The following is a 22198-nucleotide window of genomic DNA, read 5'->3' on the forward strand; positions in this document are numbered from 1 at the left end:
GCCCATGGAAAATCCCATGCAAGCCCATGCAGATTCCCAATGCAATCCCATGCACATGGCCAATGCAAACCCATGAAAGCCCATGCAAATTACCAATGCAAGCCCATGAACCAGGCCATGCACGTCCACGCAATCATGGCGCATTTCTCCGCATAGGAAACACTTGGGAAATTTCTGCTCGTGCAAGTATGGGTAAATCGCCATGCATGCATTGGCTTAGCATGGGCTTCGTATGGGAAAGTTTAGACTATCAGAAAAACAGACGTACAGGAACTACCCAGAAGCATCAGAATTACCTTCGCCTGTTTCCGGCCGCTAGTCCCCTCGAATTTACCGCTATCGACCTTCTCGGACCACTTACGAAAACTGCGCACGGTTACAAGCACGTTTTGGTAATTACGGACCGATTCACAAAACTCACAAGAGCAATCCCTTTGAGGAATACAACGGCTGCGACCGTAGCCGCTGCTTTCTTGGAATATTGGGTTTACCCATATGGGATTCCACTCTATCTGCTTTCTGATAACGGTCCACAGTTCGTGTCGAAATTTTACGGTTCTGTTAGCCAGATGTTGGGAGTGAAGCAACTATTTACGACAGCATACCATCCCCAGACAAATGGCCAAGTGGAACGCTTCAATAAGACACTCGTTCAGAGATTACGTCATTACGTTGCTGAGCATCAGCAGAACTGGGATAACTATGTCCAGCCCGTTACCTACGCCTACAACACACAAGTAAACTGTTCAACGGGAACGATTCCTTTCGATTTAGCGCTCTCGCGACATCCTCCGAACATACCTTTACAGGCCCTCCTGTCTCGAACGTTCACCCACGTATCCGATGAAGCCTTGTCGCCGGCTGCCTTTAAAAGGTTTACATTAAATCGGTTACGAGAAGCCCTAAAAAGGTCAGTTCACAAACTCACAGCTGCCCAGAAACGAGCCAAAGCGGACTTCGATCGACGGGTTCGCAATCCCCTGAAGGTGACAGAGGGTGATTGGGTCTTCCTTGATAGGCCCCGCTTCAAGAAACGTTACCAAAAGGATCCTGACACGGAAGCGTCCGATGAAAACCTCTCAAGTAAACTTCAACAGAAGACGACGGGACCATACCTGGTAAAAAAGTACATCCGAATCATACAGTCACAATTGCCGAGCACGGTATTCTCAATACGGTGAGTCAAGATCGCATTTCCGTTGATCCGTCACGTCGTCCACGCTCCGCGGACACACCGGACATTCCTCAACAGGTTACCCAACCGAGAAAACCTCACGTAGAACCACCTCAGCAGACAGGTATTCAGCAAGACCCAACTCCTCAACAGGAAACGGAGACACCGAATGAAAAGGCCGTACCGCAAGAATCGGAACAAGGTTCTTCATTTTTTGCCGTTGAACATTTTGTTTCTCATAAGCGCATCCCCACGGGCTACCAGTACCGGGTCCGATGGTACGGTTATAAGTCGAAAGACGATACCATGGAACCGGCCCACCATATCCCAGAACACTTCATAACCAGATATTGGAAACGGTTAAACCGTAAACCACCATCTTAAGAAGGGGGAGAGAGCCTGTCTCTTTGGGCCAGTTCGCGTTACTGTATTGTCAGAATATTCTAGCCCTTGGTGTTCACGGCTTAACCGTTAGCCCAGCAGAAGTACAAAGGAAGAGTAACCCAAGGTGAGAACCAAAACGGAATTGACTTTACGAAAGAAAGGAAGAAACCTCTAGGTGGAAACGAGTACAGAAACGTCTTAATTACACTACTCACGAGCACGCTTTCCTGAAGTTGGATACTCCCTACGAGGGCCATACCCGTAAGAGGTCGGATAAGCAGGTGCCTCCGGTAAACTTTAGCCGGCTGCTCCGCCTGAGTAAGTCCCATATCCTGAAGAACGTGGTCGTCCTTCGGAGGTTAAGCCTAAAACGGCTTCACCCGCTCGAGTAGTCGTCGGATGTAGCTGTGGATCAGAAGCCAGAGTTGGGCGATCGAGATTTCGTTGCGCAGAGCCGTAGACACGTGAAGATGACCCACCGGTGGCCGCCGATCCCACAGAGTGAGACCGTAATCGGTTACGGGCTCTACATAAGAGTAACGGGTTAGCTTCTGCATAAGAGCAGCCGGATCATCCGTCATACGAGCACTCGCACGTCCAAGTCCATCACGAAGAGTATCGACACTCCCGAGGAGGTTCTGCATGAGAGAGGCATGGGAGTTACCCATCCTATCAACCTCAGAGGTAAACCAAGATTGGACACCGTGAGAGGCGACCCATACACAGGCTTGTCGTAAGGCACCAACTATGGTAACCGGTTCGGTGACTCCATAAGAACGGCAGACTCGCTGTAACTCTTTGAACGCCTCGGCGAGGCGTTGTTCGTCATGAGGAGATGCCCGAAGCCTAGTACTAGGGGTTCCCTCCTCAGTACCGCCACGTAGCGGTCTTGAGGAGGGAACCCCATTCATTACGCTTCGCGCGTGCTGCCGTGACAGGGAACCCCATTCATTACCCTCCGCAGGGGCTGCCGTCGGAACGCTCTCAACGAGTTGGGGCTCGGTCTCCTGAACATTCGGAAATGCTCCCATTGCTTGCCGAAGACATCCAAGGTTTCGTTATCAAAAACGACTCATTCCTCTCCAGGTAGCCAACGACGTGCTTGAACCACCTTCAAGAGGTCTTCCAGGTCGGCTCCGCAAAACGCTGTTCCTTGAACCCCGAAATTCGTTCCAAGAATACGAATCGCATCGATAATTGTAGCCGATAATCGGAACAACCGACCCCGCGGAAGATCGTTGCGAGGCTGATACCCCGACTCTTTATTAGGAATGGAGGGCCACATCCCGTAATGAGCTGCCTGTAGGAAGGGGTACGCTGCGTTCAAAACGAACCCGGAACGTCCGATAGCCCAGACGATACGATACCAAGGGTGTTTTGCGTTGAGGGCGATGGAGCCGTGATAAGCAAAGACTCCCGGAGTGGTAACTGGCGACCAGCGAGGGACTTCAATGTCCGACTACAAATGGGGCTGTCTAGGGTAGAGTGCATACCGTCTCCTTGTGGGGACCTTCCAAAACGCTACGGAGTGAGACTGTCCAAGGAAACGGTCATTCCGGTGCCGAATACGGTTTTCCACCACGACGTCTTGGACGAAGCTCTGAGTCGTCCACCAAGTTGACATGAAGGGCGACTCCAGGGCAACTAACTCTTGAGAGATACCCGTATTGGGAACCGAAACGGAAGAACGGAGAATATCGTGAACACGTTTGACGTAGGGCAGTTCTTGCACCACACGACAAAACTCCAAGTCACTGGCAACCTCGGAAGGGACGCGGAGAACGGGTGGGCAATGACGATTACGGGCCGCCCAGGACGCCGCAGCATCCGGACCAAATTAACCGGGTCGCATCGAAGCGTTTCTCAGCCAACTTTTGGTAGTCCTCAAGAGAGATGCGGTCGACCGTCTCCGCCATGAAGGCCGGCGGTCGCAGTACATCAGCCATCGGGGCTGGAGTTCCTTCCGTTGATGAGGCAACCGCCGGAGATTCCGGTTCCTAGGAGATGCGAAAGGCGATAACGAGTTCGGGAGACGACGAAACGTCGGCGGACGGGCGACGGGGTTGAAAGATCGATGACGGTTTCGACTCATCGGACGCCATAGGGAAGGGAAGCTGCTGAGCACAGAATGTGGAATGCCTACACCTTACCAGGGGGACGAACGTTGATGCAAACTCACTTCGAGAGACGGGTTTATACCGACGAAGCACAGGAGGGCTTCGAGCAGCCCCAACCGTACCAAATCAGGAACCGAGACCTCGTTCAAAAATACCAGCAATGGCGGAAAGCAGTACAGAAGGATAGTGGAGTACAGTACGCCTGGACACGTGTGGCACATGCATACTCATTACTTATGCGGCACGAGGACGCACTGCAGTTTTAGAAGGGGGATCTGTGGAATAGTGGGTTTTGGACACTTGGCACTCTAGGAGTACCTCTTTGGCGAGCTGTGATTGGCAGTCATTGGACCGGTTCGTGTTGGCCAATTTAGCTGACAGGGCAGCTGGTCCCTGTAATAGTAATTAATATTAGATGATTTAGTGTAATTAATGTAAGGTGGCCTTGTACAGTAGTAGAAGAGTGGGGTGGCTAGGTTTTTTGATACCTATAAGAGGTATCTCCTACTTCGAGCCTCCACCTCGTAAAGGCAAGCACCTCCGGCCCCAACTTTAGGCTTCCAACTCGCCGACTCCGCCGCAGCCCCTATCATCCCTGCCCGGATAACCGTCTAGCCAGGGCGCCTACACATTACTAGTGTTTCCGTTTTCGGTTCGATTGAACACCCCTTTTTGGGTTCTTATCCCGCTCTACCACTGCTACCAGGACTCCGCTCTACGGTTACGTTCAGGCGTGAACTTGCTGTACAACAATTTGAACTGCATTGTTAACACCCCCGGTAGATGTTGGAGCTCCCTCATCGAGCATTGGGTTGAGGTCAGTATGGAGCTCTACTGGCCTCTTCCTTGAAAAATCGTACCAGCGTTGCTATTAGTTTCACCTGCGTGTGTACTATTGTTCAGCCCACTACCATTCCTCCGACCACCTTGGTGCTTAGAGGTTTCTCCCCGGACCTTTTCAATACATTCAGACCGATCCCTGTACCAGTGACCAATCTGACCACATCCCTTGCATCTTGTTTCCGACTTGATCTTCTTGATGCGCTCGATTCTCTGCTGTGAATCATACCCACTTGTCCTTTTTCTAAGCATCGATCCCCTGGTGACAATTTCGTGTGATTCCCCCTCTGCTAAAACTCTCACTTGCGCCAAAGGCTGTGCCGTTTCCTCCATGCCAATCACGGAGACTTTGCATTCTGCCTTGGATCTCGTGATTAGTGCAGATATATTGTTTGAGAAATTATTAATAACATTAAAGTTCGGCGTTCCTGGGACATTGGAGTCTTTGATGAATCCGTTTATAACGAGCGCATCAGTATCTTGAATTTGAATCTGTATGGTCTTCGCTCCTACCGTCTTGTTACTGCTTTTAGTCGTCAATTGAAACATAAGGGAATTAAGAGTGTCAGGGGTTAGTTTTGCGTTCCTCAGCATTGTTACAGCGAACTGTCTACTGGTGAGTTCCGTCAATTCCGAGGTCTGGGTGACGTAGCGCGCTACGGTTCCTGTGTATCTGTTTGCATACATATGTGGGCTTTCCCCTGTCCGTCGTACGCATGTCTGTATATTATTGAGTAGCTCGACTTCCATTCGCATGAGCTTTGCCGGGGAATCCTTGGCAATGATATTTATGACCTGTTCCACAAGTTCCTCTCTGGTTGGATCGTTCTTGCTTCCTTTTAAGTTGGTATATCCAGATTTTTCGGCGCTCTGAATTTTCTGCTGGGCATAGTCGTCACATGCCCTGTATATCAATGGCCCTGCACCATTCAACATAGCCCTGGATTTCGTGTCTACCTCAGCAAACATAATGAGCATTTGAATCCATCGACGAAGGTCATCCCTTTACTTAGACTTGACGGTGTGATTAGTTACAAAAATTGGAGGCTGATCTTGGTTATGCGTAGCACCTCGTGGAGAAGATGAGAGAGCCTCTGGGCCCATAACTGTGGATTTTCCGTGAGACATATTGTTTCAGGAATGTGTTTGTTCCCTTCAAACTACGGCGTGCTACAATCTGGTGCGTGTGGCAAATATTCAGCATCAGCTGGCTTCGGTTCAAATCTCCCCGTCGCTTGTCCCCTCTTTTTCTTCCCTACTAGCTCTCCTCTAAGCTGTATAAATACCTAAGTCCCTTTGGGTTTCCTCCCATTCTTCGCATCGTCCTGCGCCTCTTTTCTCAATTCTGCTTCCTCGGTGTTTCACATTGTAATTCCCTTACAAGTGCAATGTCATTACACATCCCCTACGTGCACTATGTCCTCACTGCATACTGTAGTACACTACTACTGTACGGTATGCTGAACCCTGACCATCTTGAACATGTTTGCGCATTCTGTTTAAATGACGCCTTTGTTAGGCGTTTTGCTTCTCAAGATGGATTATGTTTCTGGATTCCTTCAAGATGAGGACGACATTTGTGATACAAGACCACCAAATCTTCGTGCAGACAGAGATTACATTTCACCCACCCACACGGAAACGTACCAGTTCTTCGAGGGACAGAGCAATCAAGGAACGTGCTTTTTTCGTCAAAATATCTTTGCCTTTGGAAACTGAAAAGTTTAAACGCTTCTGTATATTGCCCATGTAGAAAGCGCTAATGGAGTGTAGAGACAAATTCAGATAAATATACCCTTCCCTAAAGCATTATATGGTAAAAAAGGCTAATTTGGTGATTCAGTTCTCGTTGCTCCCAGTGCGGACAATGGGTACAGTCGTTCATCCCTGGACTCCAGGGAAACGCTCTGGGGCCTGAAGCGTTCACCCCGTCTACAGTTTCCCGCAATGTTACCTCCGCGCCTCTCCCCGTCGCGCCAAAAAAGAAAATAGCGGGCACACAACACTGTTAAAGGCCAAACAGTAGTATTTTATCCACGATGAAACCCTTTCTCGTCATGTTCGCGAGACAGGCCTCCAGTTTCCCGCAATGTTACCTCCTCGCTTTTCCCCGTCCCGCCAAAAAATGGCGGGCACACTGCACCGTTAAAGGCCAAACAGTAGTAATTGATCCACGATCAAACACCTTCTCGTCCTGCTCCCGAGACTGGCCTCCAGTTACGCACAATTCACGCCCCCTCCGAGGTCGATTGGAATGCGTCATCAGGCATCGCGCGCCAAGCAAAGGAACAGACGGGACGCAAGGGCTAAAGACAAACGGCAGACAGCGGTAAATTTATGGAAGATGGGAAAAAAGGTTGCGGATGTGGTTCGCCTCACAGCCATCAGTCGTGGGACAGCAGACCGATTACAAAAATGCCTCAAGACCAAGGACGAAGACAAACTGTCCCGCCTTCTTGACCCAGCCAACAACCGTCTCGGAGCCCCCCGTGTCATCAAAGCGGACGAGGACAAAATCATTAAGCAGCGCATTAAATATACTGCCTCCCGGGGATTCGCAATTAACAATTATACATTGCGAGCTATCATGGCTCGCATTGCCAATGATGGTCGACGCGGTTTTCAGACGAAGGACAACATGCCCTCCCCGGACGCTGTTCGAACCTGGAGAACCCGAAACAGGGATATCACGTTTCGAACAGCCGAAAACAAGGAACAAGCGAAGCTGCAGCACCTGCGGTTCTAAAGGCGCACGAAGGCCCCTCCCCAAAGTGCGTCAACTCCTCACCATTCCCCACCAATGTTGCTGCGTCCGCGTTACTCGGTCTCTCTGGTGCCAGTGAAATTACCAAATAGACCTTTTTCTAAAAATCTGTGTACTGCCGCACCAATAAAAGGAAATTCGGGGTTCTCTGACCCAGTACGGCTTGAGATTCTGTATCTCCTCCCAGTTGATCAGCAAACACAGAGCATCGACAACCACCAGTTTGAAGTCATTTGGGGCAGGGGAAGTAGTTTTTTTAAATTAATTTATGAAAGATGTTACCACAATATACTTTCGGGGAAGGGTACTCAGAGATCAGATACAGTGCCTTGGTTATAATGAGTGGCGGTTGTTGACCTTGTTTCTGTCTTGCGTGTGTTCTGAGTCTGCATTGTACATACCAGCGCCGTTACACAATCTCCTGAAGAGGCACTATATTTGTTCCACTCTCGAAGAGATCGCCGTGTGTTTAAGCCTAGTTTCTGAGCTCTAATGCAAGGGCACGTAGGTCTGTGTAGAAATCACAACAGTTTGATGCGTTTTGGCTTCTCTTTCGAAATGGTTTTTAGAAAGTTGTGCGCGATTAATCGCAGTGGTGAAGTACTTCAAGCAGGAAATAGGCGCGGGCTTAATTTTTCTATAACGACTGCAGAAATCAGTTCAAATGATGGCGACAAGATGATTTTTGCATCTACGACGCGAACGTGGGGCAAGTGCTCTTGACAGAATATATAGAGTATACTTGCACTGATTGCTAGCGAACAAGGGTTCTGAGACTCCTGCTGCTGCGCAGCCGTGGTGGTCCAGGCCATTGGCAGTGTCTCAGGAATGTGGAGCCTGTACGGTGGCCTTGCGGGAAGCAGAAGAGAAATCGGAATTGCAAAAATCATGGCGCGCTGGCTGGGCCCAACTGGCTCATGCGCCAATCAATGCACCGAAAGGGTCGACTGCCAGCGCGCCTCCTCTTGGACACCAGTTCCAAGTCCCCTTCGATCACCCTGCCTAGCGGTCTTCCCCACCCCCCCCCCCCCCCCCCCCTGCCCTCCTGCAGCGCTCGTGTCAACGCCACCCCCTCCCACCTGCGGCCATTTTCGTATCTGCATCCCGGACGGTGTTCCCCCAGTTGAAACGCACCATCCGTAGTCGTTTCCCCCCTGCCTCGTCTTCCACTTCGCCGGATTCCTACCGCCACCCACTGTCTTCCTTCTTCGTTAATCGCTACCCCACGCTTCCCCCTCTGCCCCCTCCCGTTTCGGAATTTTCTCATCATGGAAGAAATCCTCGCTAATCTCGACACTGCTGACGCCCCCCCGATCTTTGATACTGCCTCTATCCTAGGCCCTGCTTTCGACATGGACCCAGACTTCGCGTCTGACGGGAATGACAATGGTTCAATTTATCCTCCGGATCTTTCCGCTCCTCTTCGTACTCAGCATCCTACATCTGCAGGCGCTTCGCAAGCTCCTCAGGGTATGCAAATTACCCCGGCAGAGGAGGACTATCTTACCGTGGATGATGGGGAGGCCCCGTCCGCTACTTCCCCTAAGAATCCGAACAAGTCCGCGGCCGTCGCCAACCCCGCAGACGCCTTACCGAAACTGCAACAGGACTCCGCAATGGTCATTGATCTCCCTGCTCAAACCTCTGCCATGTCTGTTGTTACATCTGCAGCGCTTTCCGGCGCGACACCCACGCTACCCACTAAAAAAGAAGCCCTTGCAAATCCAAATTCTGCTGGAGAACCCTCTTCTCAACCTATCGTTCCTGACGTGCCCCCAGATACCCCCGCCGCGATAGAACGAAGACGCCTAACCCCTATCGCTGATGCCGTCGTGTGCGAATTCTGGTGCTCCAATCGCAACCCTGCAGACTTTGTCGCCGCCGTCAAGCAGCGTCTTCCTGTTCGGCGAAATCAGGCCCAATTGCAGAGCATTGTAGAGGAAAGTTCTACGCCGAACGCATCACCGACCAAGGATATTGCGAAGGACGCTAGCGACGAGCTGACTCTACTATGGCAGCTCCCAGAACCCTCGGAAGGTGCTTTGCTGGACACCTTGTGTGCCCGATTAGTCAAGGGCGACGCTGTTTCAACCAGGTTGATGAGTTATCTCAGTAATTCTTTGATCACGGGGATTGTTTCTCAACGAGCGGTTATTGCAACATGGCTCAAGTGGATTGCGGCCACCCCAGACATTTCTACCCGTGTCTTGCAGTCTTTTGCAGGTCTTATGGCCCAGATTATTCCGCATTATCGCTTTTCTCCCACCGACGATAACCTCACATCCGAAATCAGGGACTTTCTTGGCGCTTTCACTACGATCATTACGTGTGCTGCGAACACACCGTCCTTCGCCCCGCAGCTGGCTAGCGTCCTCAGTCATGATAGAGTCGTTGCACTAGTCCGGGCGTGTGCTCGAAGAATGCCATCCATATGGCCGCAACTCGATGCTGCGATTGCCAAACTTGAAACGCGTCCAAAGGACAGTCTGGGTATCATTGAGGAGACTTTTCCATCTCGAAGCGCTTATGAAGAAGCGCCGGAATTGAGTAAACTCATTCCTAGATTGAAGAAGGGGCTCTGCGTGGGTATCACGCCTTTCGAGAGTTTTACCAACGAAGTTCCGGGACCTGGCGAGCCGCTGTCAAAAGCAATTTCGGCGGCATACGAAACTCTGCTCTTTTTTGGAAGTGAAATTGCGGAAGCGGTGCGCGGCATGTTGAGCCAAAGAGAAGGACCACAAGGAGACTATCCTTTATTAGTGGCTTTGGAGCGGGCAGCGACAGGTTCGCAGTCTGAAAACACACTTCGAAAAGACGAATTTCGGAACAAAGCGATCGCATGTCAGGCTATCGTACGCTTCCTAAGTGAGCGGGCATCCAAGTCTGCCCCGGGTGATGACTGGAAGACGCTGTGGGGAGGAAAAGAACGCCTGAAACGAATTGTCCGAGATGCAATTCCGCAGGTGAAAGCAGAGATCAAATCGGAATCGGGAGCCTTGATGATTTCTGTGGTTGTAGTGTCTGTGGCAGCGATGATACTCGGTCCTTCGCTTTGCATCAACGACACGAATGATGGAGTAGATCTCAACGACCCTGCTGCTGTTTCTGCTCAGGAGAGCCAGAACGAGGAAGTAGAAGAGGCAATGGGTGAACTAACAGGCTTCGCAGTGGGGATTTTGGAGGAAGCGGCCACGGCAGAGGAGGTCCCTGCATGGAGATCTTTTGGTCTGTGGCTTTTATTGCTGATGTCTCGATGTGGGTCGATGTTGCGGGCCAGCGGATGTGAGCATCCAAGAGCTGCGCGAGTGCTCCGGGCATGGGGAGGATTGCCCACTGGTACGCCAGGTTCTCACATCGCACAGGCTGGTGGGAAGCAATCGAGCCAGGGTGGAAGCGGGCACCATCAGCCTCCTAGTTCGTCATCCGCAACGGCCAGGACGGAGGGAGTGACGGCGTTTGCCACATCTGCGTCGCTGGCTATCATTGATGCATCTGATGTCTCGGGAAGTGACGAAACAATTCGAGCGCTGTGCGATGACCTTGTCCAATGACCCCGGATTGCCGATCTGGTATGGGATGGAGTGCTACGTCGGCAAGAAGTGATTGTATAGTTCTTGGTTGTCTATATCAAACGAGCACTGGAAACGAGGCGTGTCTGTGTCAATGCCGACATGCAGGCCTTGACTGAGTAGAAAATTGATCTGTCTTCTGCGTGCTGTGGTTGACCGCAAGTGGTACATAGTTTGTGTAGCGGAGTTAGAGTGAATGGAAGTGCCTATTTTGGACACGCAGGATAAAAGACAGACTGAAAATTCATGAGTCGGTTGGCATTCTTTGCTGGTGTGCACATACTATCTCGGCAGATGAATGTTTTCCAAGATAGTGCTCATGGCTGGGACCGTTTGCGAAGCCATATCAGGGTCTTTCAGTATGGATGAAGGCGTATCTTTGAGGCTTGAAGCAAGATTTCCCTCCCTAATCACTGATTCTCGGACAATTGCGGCAGTACCGAAGCGGTGAAAATACCTTGTGTCGAAGATGCGAACAAGGACGCCATCAACACGCAGGAAGAACCGTGCGAGTATGAAGAAGCAACTGGGCATAACTCTGATTCGGACCTTGTACGAAGCGACGCCGTTATCATCAAGCTCATCCTCAAACAAAATGACCTCGGACGAAAATAGAATGGGAAGCTCGGTGTTCCTCAGGACCTCGTAATCAATCGGTACCAATGCGGACTGCAAATTTTGCCCGGGACCTGGTGAAATGTGAAGATGTTGCGACATGGGCTCCCAACTTGGACTCAGTTGATCTATAGGATTCTGCGAGGCAGTGACAGTGCCCGGATACCTAGTAGAAAAGGTCCAATCACTGGCTTTGTCAATGGTAGTGATTTCGACATCGTCTCTGTCGGTCTTCTCACCCCACTTGACAGCAGCCTTGACCTTGATGTTTGGATCGGCCTCTCCCACCATTCGAAGGGCGTCCACGGCACTGAAGACTAGCTGAAACGATCGTTCTGCTTGGCCTTGTGCGGATGGCGGGGAAACGTGTTCTAGTCGCAGAGTGCTACGGTCGAAGAGCATGGCAGGGAGCTTGATTCCCAAGTCGTCGGCCAGACGATCCTCGACGGCGGTGGTGGCAATCGGGAGCTGGGCGGAGCTGATATGCCAGCCGCTTATATCGATGCCAGTGCCATTCGGGTGGACGTGAAAAGCAGGTGCGGGCGCATCGCGCGGTGTGACTGATGCGTTCTGGGCGCCCATCGCGGAGAGGGTTGGCGGAAGCAATAGAAATGAGTCGGTGAGACGGTCACTCGGCGCGGATTCGGGTCGGAGAGCACTGCTCTGGCCGAGGGAAATGGCGGACGGTGGAATGCAGCAGCAGGGTAAATTTTGGCTGGTCATTTCTGTGTTTCCAAAATCACCGAAATTGAAATTGCATGGGCTTTGGGGATGAGAACGGCAGTGCGTGTACACGTCGCGGCTCAAACAAGGCTGGACCCTTCTTCCCGGCTCCGTTGTTTAACAAGGTACAAGTACAGCGATGATTGCGGCGACAATACAGTATCTGAAGCCGTATGGTTTTTTTCACTGTCTTGGCATCAAAACCAATATGGCTTATTCACTCTAGCGCTTTCTAGCTCGGTCGCACCGGATCAAAGCTCTTCTGCAGAAAAGCGTACGTCGCGGTTCTACGAAACAAGGAATAAAAACCCCGCCTCTCCTGTACCGCCGCACCGTTCCCTCTCCCCAGTGGTACATCTGTCGTCTGTCGTTCTTGCAATATACGCAAGCCTGCCGTCTGTCTTGTACGGTACTTCTCCCTCTGCGATGCTGTTCAGTGCGGTCGCCCCGAGATGCTGCACGTGAGAGATGGATGAAACCAATTTTAACCAAAAAAACACAGTCCAATGCACAACGGCCTCCTCCTGCCATCGGACAGGCGCAGCCAATCTCGCTTCACCATCTCACGTCAACATCCGTCACCACTTCGCCCGCTGCCCCTCGACGCACCAGTCACATCAAAACGCTCTCCCTTTCCCTCCCGCGATCTGCCACAGTGCCCCTCCTCGCCGGCGTCTCCCCTGCTCCCACCATCCTACCCATTATGCCGCGCGACGCCACCATCCGCCGCCGCCGCACGGCTCCCCCCGCCGGACGGCCCGCCGCGACAGCCGCCGCTGATGGCACCACCGCCACCGCCGAGCCGGAGCAGCGCACTGATATGAAAGGCGCCATGCGTCAGCTCTTAGTCCGCTGTGTCCTGATGTACCTTCTGTACCACTACTACGTCAAGCCTCGCTCCGCCCCCTCCTCCCCAACCACCGTCACTTCAACCCCAAGCACCCCCGCGGCCCCACCCGCCAACTCGCTCGCTGCCATGCTCGGCATCGCCGAAGCCAACCCCCCGCCCTACTACTCGTATAAACTTGCAGACGCATGGCCTTTCAACATTCCGCTCTCGCTCCGTGTCTACGCTACGGAGGATCCGGAACTCTCGTTTGCTGGGGCTCTCGAAAGGGGCCCTCAAGGCCTGGTTTGGGATGTTGATCGTGTGCGGTACAGCGATGCCAAGGAAAACTATCTAGCTAAGAATATATCTATGCGCGTCCCGGAGAGCGTCCGTCAGGCAAATGGCACCTGGTACGCCCATGTGTTTGTGACAAAGCAAGGGGTATGGGACACGGAGGCGGTTAGCGAGATGGAGGTTGCGGAGAGTGTGCTACATGCGAGGTATGAATTTGTGAAATGGGTCCAAGTCGATTTGAATAAGAATAAGAAAAACCTTTTAGGAGGTGAAAGTAATGAAAACGGAAAACAAGCGAGTGTGGATCCAGCAAAGGGTGAAGGGGACGACAGTGGCGATGGGGGCGACGCCGATGTCACCTACCGCTTCGATCAGGTATGGAAACCCACAATGCCAATTCATTTGGTCATGGGTGGTCGTCCTCTCATTCTCGGTCAGCTCCCGACAGCAGCGGCGAAGAAGTTTCGGGTCAACGAGGAGAAAAAGCTCTACTATCCCCCCATGCATATCAATGAGTTTTGGATGATTCGTGAATCTTTGCATGCTATGAACGAATCTGTCAAGGAAGTCACCATCGAAGTGTCCTTCTCCCCGATCGGCATGTTGAAGTGGACTATGTTCAGGCAGTTTGATTCCATCTGGCAGAAGCAGATTGACTTTGGCGCCATGAGGCCGGACGAGCCCGACGAGCTAAAGCGGATGTTTCTGGAGACGAATCCCGTCTTGCTCGGGACTACAATGATGGTGTCGATGGCACACTCAGTACTAGAGGTGCTGGCGTTCAAGAACGATATTTCTCACTGGAGGAACATCAAGAGCATGGAAGGTGTGTCCGTGAGAAGTATGATTTGGAAGATTGTCATGGAAGCAATCGTGTTCTTATATCTATGGGATAATGAGACATCCTGGATGATTACTGTGGGGAACGGTGTTGGGCTAGTGATCGCAATCTGGAAGCTTCGCAAGGCTGTAAAATTCGAAAACTTTGGGAAGAAGAAGCTGTTTGGATTTATCCCTTGGTTTGAAATGACGAACCGGGAAAGCTACTCAAAGGAGACGAAGGAATACGACGACCAGGCAATGAAGTATCTGGGCTACGCATTATACCCTCTAGTCCTGTTGTATGCACTTTACTCTTTGCGCTATGATAAGCACAAGTCATGGTACTCGTGGGTGATCAACTCACTCGTCGGGGCCGTTTATGCCTTCGGTTTTATCATGATGTTTCCACAGATTTTCATCAACTACAAACTCAAGTCTGTTGCGCACATGCCAATGAAGGCGATGATGTACAAAACGCTAAACACTGTCATCGATGACTTGTTCTCTTTTATCATCAAAATGCCGTGGCTGCACAGGTTGGCTTGCTTCCGCGACGATATAGTCTTTTTAGTATTGCTGTACCAGCGCTGGATTTATCCAGTGGACAGCAAAAGGGTTAACGAGTTTGGACAACAGTTTGAGGAGGACGGCAACGAAAAAGTAGTCTCTGTAGATGGAGAAAGCAACAGCGCCAGCAATACTGGAGAAATCGAGACTACCAAAGCAGGTGATGAAGCCGAAGCTGAAGAAAAAGGCTCAAATGAAAAGAAGAATGACTGAGGGACTTGAATACTACTGTACTTAACTAGATGAAATATTTTGCTGACTACCCCGATTTGCTTACTGACTCGTCCGCTTTTTTGCGTCTTTATTAGTTTTTGTCGGCGAGGATGACTCGAACCTGTCAAAACTGCCATGCCCACTGTTTCGATGACTACTGTGTTGTACAGGTATCCATGGATAGTGCATGTGTCTTGCTAGTCTCTATCCGACCAAGCGATATCAAAACATAAAAATCTGCGATTTTATTTCTTTTCAACTACAGGGGGGGTCTCCTCAATAGTTCGCTTTACAACAGTAGGGAGCTTACGCTGCCGTTCATGAGCCAAGTGCACATGCCCAAATGTGCACCCCTTTCAGCGATGTCACAACTCTTACCACGTGTACACCTGTGCACGTAGAGCCATGCTGATGTAGGTGCACACCGCTGTGCTGCCGAAAAGGGCACGTGGAAAAGCCGGAGGACGTATGATCACAGGTACAGGCCCAAGGCATCCACTTTTCCGGAAGATAGTCCAACCGCAGAACGATTTGCTGAGTCGCTATGTTTGGAGGTCCCAGGGGAATAGCCTTTGTTTACAGGTACCTTTTCTCAAGTAGTATGAGAGATTTCTGAAACAATGGAGCACTCATACACACCTTCTCTGGATGCCCCCAAAATCCACCATATGCTCGTTCAGATCGACGATCTTGGAAGTTTGGTCCTCAGGTTCATTTGCCCAGGTTATTTTGCCGACCGGGAGAGCCGGGCAGGGACGGCGTTACCCGCGTTACACAGTGCGACATTAGCAATAGCAACGCTGTAATGCAATGACCAGCGCCTCTAAAATGTACGAGCTTTGTGACACGTGGTTGGGACCGGTGTAAGTAATTGGAAGTTTAAGTTAGTAATTGTAGACCGCGCGCAAAAAGAGTATAAATGCGGTGGTTTTCGGTCGTCCTGTACGGCCGAGACCAGAGAGACACATCACAAAAAAACACACACGGGTAAGACACGGGACGACGTACCCCGTTTTCGCCCTAACATGGTACTCTTGTGGAGGGCCGACGCCAACAGTCAGGCGGGTCCCGCTTCCCTGGTGTTCGATGGTAAGCACGAGGCGGATGTCGCCAAGTTCTTCTTTGTCTACGAAAACGTCGTAATGAAAGGCAAGTCCGACGAAGACAAAGCCGGAGAGCTACTGTGCTACCTGCAAGGGGAGGCTTTCGACTACTACTATGAAACATACAGCCAAGACGGTGGACTGAACGAGGCGGCCAGCGACTACCAAGCCGTCAAGGAGGCATTGCTCGACCGTTTCGAGTCAGTTCCTGAACTGGAAGAAAACATCAGGCTCGCAGTCGCGAGTAGGTTGGACAGCAACGACGTGCTCGCGTCGTTAAACGCGATGGATCGCCGCTTCGATAAAGCAGCTTTCAACCCCGAAGCCAAGTTCGGACTACTCCGGAACGCGGTCATGGAGCACACCGACTTGTCACAGTTCGTCTTTTATAGGGCACCTACCTCGTACGGGGAGCTGAAGAAGGCCGTTAAGGACTTCGTGTCTGGCCGCAAAGCCTTTATAGCTGCACACAATGCTAGGCAAACTCAGCCTCCGGCGCCTAGGCGCATTCTACGGAGACCGGAAACACGCCAGGAGCCGGACAAGATTGAAAAGAAAGTGGACGTGCTGGCAGAACGGCTAGCAGAACTTTCTTTGTTGGTAAAGAAGAATCAGACAGCAGATCAAGGTGGCCAGGTCCGAACCTGCTCATTCTGCAAGGAACCGGGGCATGGGGCCAGCCGATGCCCTTCTAATCCGCGCCGAGACACTCGTTGTTCGAATTGTAGGAAGCTTGGTCATGAAAAGGAGACGTGCTGGACCAGGCTTAGAACGGCACTGCCGAGGGCAGGAGCCACGACTCAGTCCACAGCACCTGCGACAGAAAGTGCAGGGAATGCCCAGGTCACCTATATTGACGAGGCAAACGACGGAGAAGTCGTGGCCGTCACTAAGAGAAACGCAGACGGGGAACCTCTTCCCAAGCAGCACAAAACGCGGGACGAGGTTTCCATTCCCAGGCTTCTGAACCCGCCTGTACCATTCGAGATGCAAAAGAGGGCTCTGCCACTTCAGGCGGGGCCAAGGAGGTCCCACCAGAGGAAGAAAGCGAAGAAATTGACCAGAAAACATCCCTCCAGGAGTATGTGAGGAAGTATAATGTCGTTTCGGAGCTTGCAAACGCATCTTCCGGACTCACTTTCGGACAGCTTGTTCGCGGCGATGCGTAAGTGGCAAAGAAGGAGATAGGCCGCTTGTTTGCAAAACAAAGAGTCCGTGGTCGTGCTTTCGCAGGTCACGCCGATACGAAGTCTCGAAGGCTGCGGCTGGTAACTGTGAAGGTTTATGGGACGGAAGCTCAAGCCCTGTTAGATTCTGGGGCCGTACCGAACATAATCTCGCCAAAGTTGGCGTCTAAGCTTTGCCTCTCCCCGCAAACGACTGAGAAGCATATCACGGTGGCAGATGGTGCTAATGCGCCCTGCCTGGGATCGCTTCATCAGATACCAACATCGTTCGGTGAACTTATCGTGAAGTTGGACTTCCTAGTCGTGAAAGGATCGCCGTTCGACCTGATCATAGGGCTTCCGACCCTTGAGGGACTACAGGCATGCATCGATCTTGGTAAGCAACATGTGCAGATGGCAGTAGGTGAGAATACCACCAGACTAGGCCTCAACATGGATGTGGAACACGTTTCACGGAGTGCAGCCTCAACTGATAGTGAGGATTTCACCTCCGACTCTGAGGCTGTACCTGGCTCGTCTACGACAAGCGACAATGAATTTGTCTTGGCGACTCTTTACCAGCCACCATTTGAACCTGATTTGGGACTCACCAAGCTACTGGATGGAGTCGAAGATGAATTGGGTGGTCTTCCTGATCTAGTGAAAGAGGGCCTAAAGTCCGACTCGGAAAACGCGAAAGGAGATGGCAGAGTAGACGAAGAAGGCCCGGAACGGCTTCAAGTAGCCCTTCTCCGGGAGAAATTGCGCCACCTGGCTTTCGAGGCCAGGGAGAGCATTGTGAATTCTATCCAGAACTCAGGGATCGTAGCTTGGTCACTCGACGATTTAAGACCGGCAGATGTCCCGGTGTCTCACTCGTTTGAGCTAGAAGATCCAAGCCCCATTACCCACGCTGCACGTAGGCTTCCGCCACGCCACAATGAAGTGGTACGTGAGGAGCTTCGTAAGATGTTGGAGGCGGGAATAATAACCCCCTCCATTTCGGCCTGGTCCTTTCCTATCGTTATCGCATCGAAGAAAGACGGAAACCCCAGGTTCTGTGTAGATTACCGCACCCTCAATCGCAAAATGAAAGCCGATCGTTGGCCCTTGCCAAAGATCGAGGATATCTTCGATGATTTAGAGGGGAGCTCGGTCTTCACAACGCTTGACTTGTTCTCGGGGTATTGGCAAGTCCGGATGGCTGAGAACTGCAAAGAGAAGACGACTTTCGTCTGCCGTTTTGGGACGTTTCAGTTCGAGGTGATGCCGTTCGGGTTAATGAACGCCCCCTCTACGTTCCAAAGAATGATGGACCAGCTTTTCCAAAGACTTAGCTTCGGGAGGGTTTACTTAGACGACGTAGTCGTCTTCTCGAAGTCCGTTGAAGAGCACACTTCACACTTATGTGAAGTCTGCAAGGTGATTGCTACGAGCGGGCTGAAGCTTAAGATCTCAAAATGCAGCTTCGCACAGTCCCAAACGCGACTGCTTGGACACATAGTCACCGGAGATGGCGTCAAAGTGGACCCCGAAAAGGTCAGCGCCATTAAGAGGGAGAAGGAGCCGTCCAATGCGACAGGGCTTCGTAGCTTCCTTGGTCTGGCGGGATACTACTGCCGCTTCATTCCTAAGTTCGCCGAGATCTCTGCTCCGTTACATGAGGCCACGTCTACTAAACGGACTTTTAAGTGGACGGCGGAGATGCAGGAGGCATTCGAGAAGCTTAAGCTCAAGTTAACCTCCCCGCCAGTCTTGGCGTTTCCGGACTTCGAACAACCTTTTGTCGTGGAGACTGATGCATCCTCGGTCGCCGTCGGAGCTGTTATGGCCCAACGAAAAGAGGACAGGAAAGTCCACCCGATCCAGTACGCAAGTCGCACGATGACGTCAGCCGAGAGGAAGTACTGCGCCTGTGAGCGAGAGGCCCTGGCTGTGATCTTCGCTTTGAAGAAGTTCCGAGTTTACCTGCTTTCAACACAAAAGTTCTCGCTAATAACAGACCACCAAGCCCTGCAGTATGCCTTTAAGAAGAAAGACATTCACGGGAGGTTGGCAAGGTGGATGGACTTCCTAGCAGAATACGAATTCGAAATTAAGTACCGCCCGGGAGGAAAGAACGGTGCAGCTGACTTCCTGTCCCCCCTGAAAACCAAGGGCGAGGATGGAGTCGACTCTGACGACGAGGGAGATCTTGTCTGCAGTGTTTCGGATCCTCTAGAGGCGCAAATGGAGTGGGAACCCCATCTTATTGACATTTCAAGGCACCTCGGGGGTATTGATATGAGGGAAGTGGATGTTCGTCGACGTCGGCTCAACCGCCGAAGCGCCAAACGTTTCATGGCTTGTAATGGACAACTGTTCCGTAGGACCAACAATGGATTACGCGCTATCCCGCCTATAGGGGCTCGCAGAAGGATCGTTAGAGCCTTTCACGACGAAATAGGCCATTGGGATCTGCAAACGACGAAGAGATTCGTCTTGGACCGATATTGGTGGCCTGCCGTCCACCGAGACGTGAACGACTACGTTCGGGGTTGTGACGGGTGTCAGAAAGCCACACCAATTCCGAAGTACAAGACCACCCTTCGATTTCCCATGACTTCGTTATTTGATACATACTCTATCGATTTTGCGGGACCATTGCCTCGTACGCCCTCTGGACGGAGGTACATCCTTATTGCCGTGGAGCACCTGACTGGCTGGCCAATTGCCAAGGCCACCGTCACCTCGACGGCAGAGGAGGTGCTGAAGTTCGTGAAAGAAGAGATAATCCACTGTTTTGGGTTACCACGTGTCGTTGTCTCGGACAACGCTACTTGTTTCACAGCGTCGGTCCTGAATGCCTTCATGGCACGAAACGGGATTAAGTGGAAGACAGTGCTCGCCTATGCACCTATGTCAAACGGACGGGCAGAGCGGATGGTCGGCACATTGAAGAGAGCAGTCCGTAAGATGATTCTCGGTGCCTCGCCTGCAATTGTTGAGTGGGACGATGCTCTACGTCAAGTCCTATATGGATACCGTCGCAGGAGGATGGCGGTGGGATTGTCCCCGTTCGAGCTGCTTTATGGGGTGTTGCCCAGGATGGCGCCTGGAGACCAAGAGCCTCTCTTCGGAGTCTTCGAGATCCGCCACCGGGAAATGGAACTCCTGCAAGCCAGGGCGATGCGGGCAACAAGAATAATCGGGCGCAGAGCTGCAACCACATTAACAGACGGTCGCGAAGCAACTTTCAATGTGGGCGACGAAGTGTTCGTCGGAAAAGGGGCTGCCCTCGGGCCCATGCAGAAATGGCCTATCGCCTTGTCAAAGTTCTATGGCCCATGCCGAGTTGCTCGTGCGCGCCATCCGCGGTACACTCTAGTGTCGCTGCATCAACGCTACTCGAGAAGGGAGATACATGCCAGAAGGCTGGTCATCTACAAGAGGCAACCGTTGCACCTTCAGTGAGGCAAATGACTAGGGATTTTTACGCTTTGAATTGAAAGATAGTGAAATGCATATGAAGTGCTGATTGTTTGCTACAAGTAGATAGAGAGTGGGTCATGGAGACAATGGGAATCACCAATGACCTCTAATGCTGAATGGAACTTCCCGAACCCCGAATCGCGGCTTTCTTGTGCGCTCTGCGGCTGCTTGCGCGTCCAATTCCGCTCCGTTTCTTCTTGGAAGGGGTGACGACGAGAACTTGGCGCAGTTCGGAGACGCCAACGAAAATCCCGTCGGCTCCAACGCATGCTTTGACCGCGCCGGCGCAGAGCCGAAGCGGAAATCCCTCCATACAATCAAGTACAATGGAATGTATGGTCGAGACGCAGATGCTGTGCATTATGTGGGGCAAGCCTTCTAAAGTCGCGACATAGACACCCGGGTCGAGCCTCAAGAGGAGTCCGAGAGATGGACTACGAAGACCCGACCCGCGGAGAGCGACTTCATCTTGATTAAGGTGTTTTCCAGCGTCATGGAAATCTCGGATTCGACGCGACGGAGAGCCGGTCCTCTCAAAGAGGAGGCTGTTGCGGACTAAAAGATCCCAGTACTTGACGGCAAGGTTTGGAGACCCTAGTAGTTGGAGACCGTTGCAGACGGCGGCGGAGATGCACATGTCACTATTATCTCGGAACCGCACGGTCCCGTGTGTGGAAACGCGGTAGATCGGAGTCCGAGGATTGACCGCCCTGGAACGACCATGGATCATCTTCAGACTCCTGCCCTTTTGATCGGTGCAAAAACGATCAATACTTAAGAAGGCACTAATTCGGTCTCTCCCACCAAACTGGAAGAGATCGTCAACAATCTTGTGAGTTGTACTATTCCCGGTTCCGGAAATTGCTAGAGTGTATAGCATAATACGGTGAGGAAGGTTGGTTGCGGCGTCGACGTCATAGTACGTGTTGTCAACGTCGAGATAGATGGACGCAATATTCCACTCACCGTCGCCGATAATACAGTACTGGTTTGTGTCCGACAACGACTCTGTGAGACCAAGACGCCATATCTCTTCGAGAGAGACCTCTTCATCTGGCTTGCGGTGGAGCAGGGCGGTAATATGATCTCCTAGAAGGCTATTGAACTCTTGTTCTGTTACAGCGTAACGGCGATGCCCGCTGGCCACCCAAATGTGGAACATGGAGCCCGTCTTGGAACCTTGGTTACATCTGCTCGAGATGAGAGCTCGAACATTAAGTGGTCGCGGCTGGCGAAGCGAGCAGCTTTCAGAGCGAGCCGCTTCCGCGGACGCTTACCTCTAGTGCTCTTCGCCGCTGTCTGCTTGGTCCTCGCCATCGTATTACGCTATGAGGGGGCCAAAGAGGGCACACGGGGACTGAAACCCCACCTGCGTGCCTCTCGATCTGGCGGGAAACAGGAGGTCTAAGCTACGACGAGGACCACGGAGGCAACGCGGAAGAGCGGCGAGAGCTAAGCAGCGCAGGAAGCAGGAGGCCGGAAGAGCTAAACAGAGGCTGGGATGGAGCGAGAAATGCGAACGGAGAGCGACGGCAGATACCAAAGGA

The 22198-nt window shown here is 51.8% G+C and overlaps 4 protein-coding genes; 2 read left to right on the top strand and 2 right to left on the bottom strand.

Annotated features, from left to right (window-relative positions):
* The first annotated feature begins 9507 nt into the window (after positions 1-9507).
* Positions 9508-10830, top strand: CHC_T00007687001 (hypothetical protein). Its single transcript, XM_005711370.1, has one exon. The coding sequence runs from the start codon at positions 9508-9510 to the stop codon at positions 10828-10830; it is 1323 nt and encodes a 440-aa protein (XP_005711427.1).
* A 300-nt stretch (positions 10831-11130) lies between these two features.
* Positions 11131-12186, bottom strand: CHC_T00007688001 (hypothetical protein). The gene has a single exon (XM_005711371.1). It carries the CDS (start codon positions 12184-12186, stop codon positions 11131-11133), a length of 1056 nt encoding a protein of 351 aa, XP_005711428.1.
* Positions 12187-13162: 976 nt separating this feature from the next.
* Positions 13163-15168, top strand: CHC_T00007689001 (hypothetical protein). XM_005711372.1 is given in 2 exon segments: positions 13163-14911; positions 14912-15168. The coding sequence occupies 1 exon segment, from the start codon at positions 13163-13165 to the stop codon at positions 14909-14911; it is 1749 nt and encodes a 582-aa protein (XP_005711429.1). The 3' UTR covers positions 14912-15168.
* A 6599-nt stretch (positions 15169-21767) lies between these two features.
* On the bottom strand, positions 21768-21968 carry CHC_T00007690001 (hypothetical protein). Its single transcript, XM_005711373.1, has one exon. The coding sequence runs from the start codon at positions 21966-21968 to the stop codon at positions 21768-21770; it is 201 nt and encodes a 66-aa protein (XP_005711430.1).
* Between the last annotated feature and the right edge of the window lie 230 nt (positions 21969-22198).

The sequence above is a fragment of the Chondrus crispus genome, genomic scaffold, assembly GCF_000350225.1.
Source record: "Chondrus crispus Stackhouse genomic scaffold, scaffold_81, whole genome shotgun sequence".
NCBI classification, from domain to species: Eukaryota; Rhodophyta; class Florideophyceae; order Gigartinales; family Gigartinaceae; genus Chondrus; species Chondrus crispus.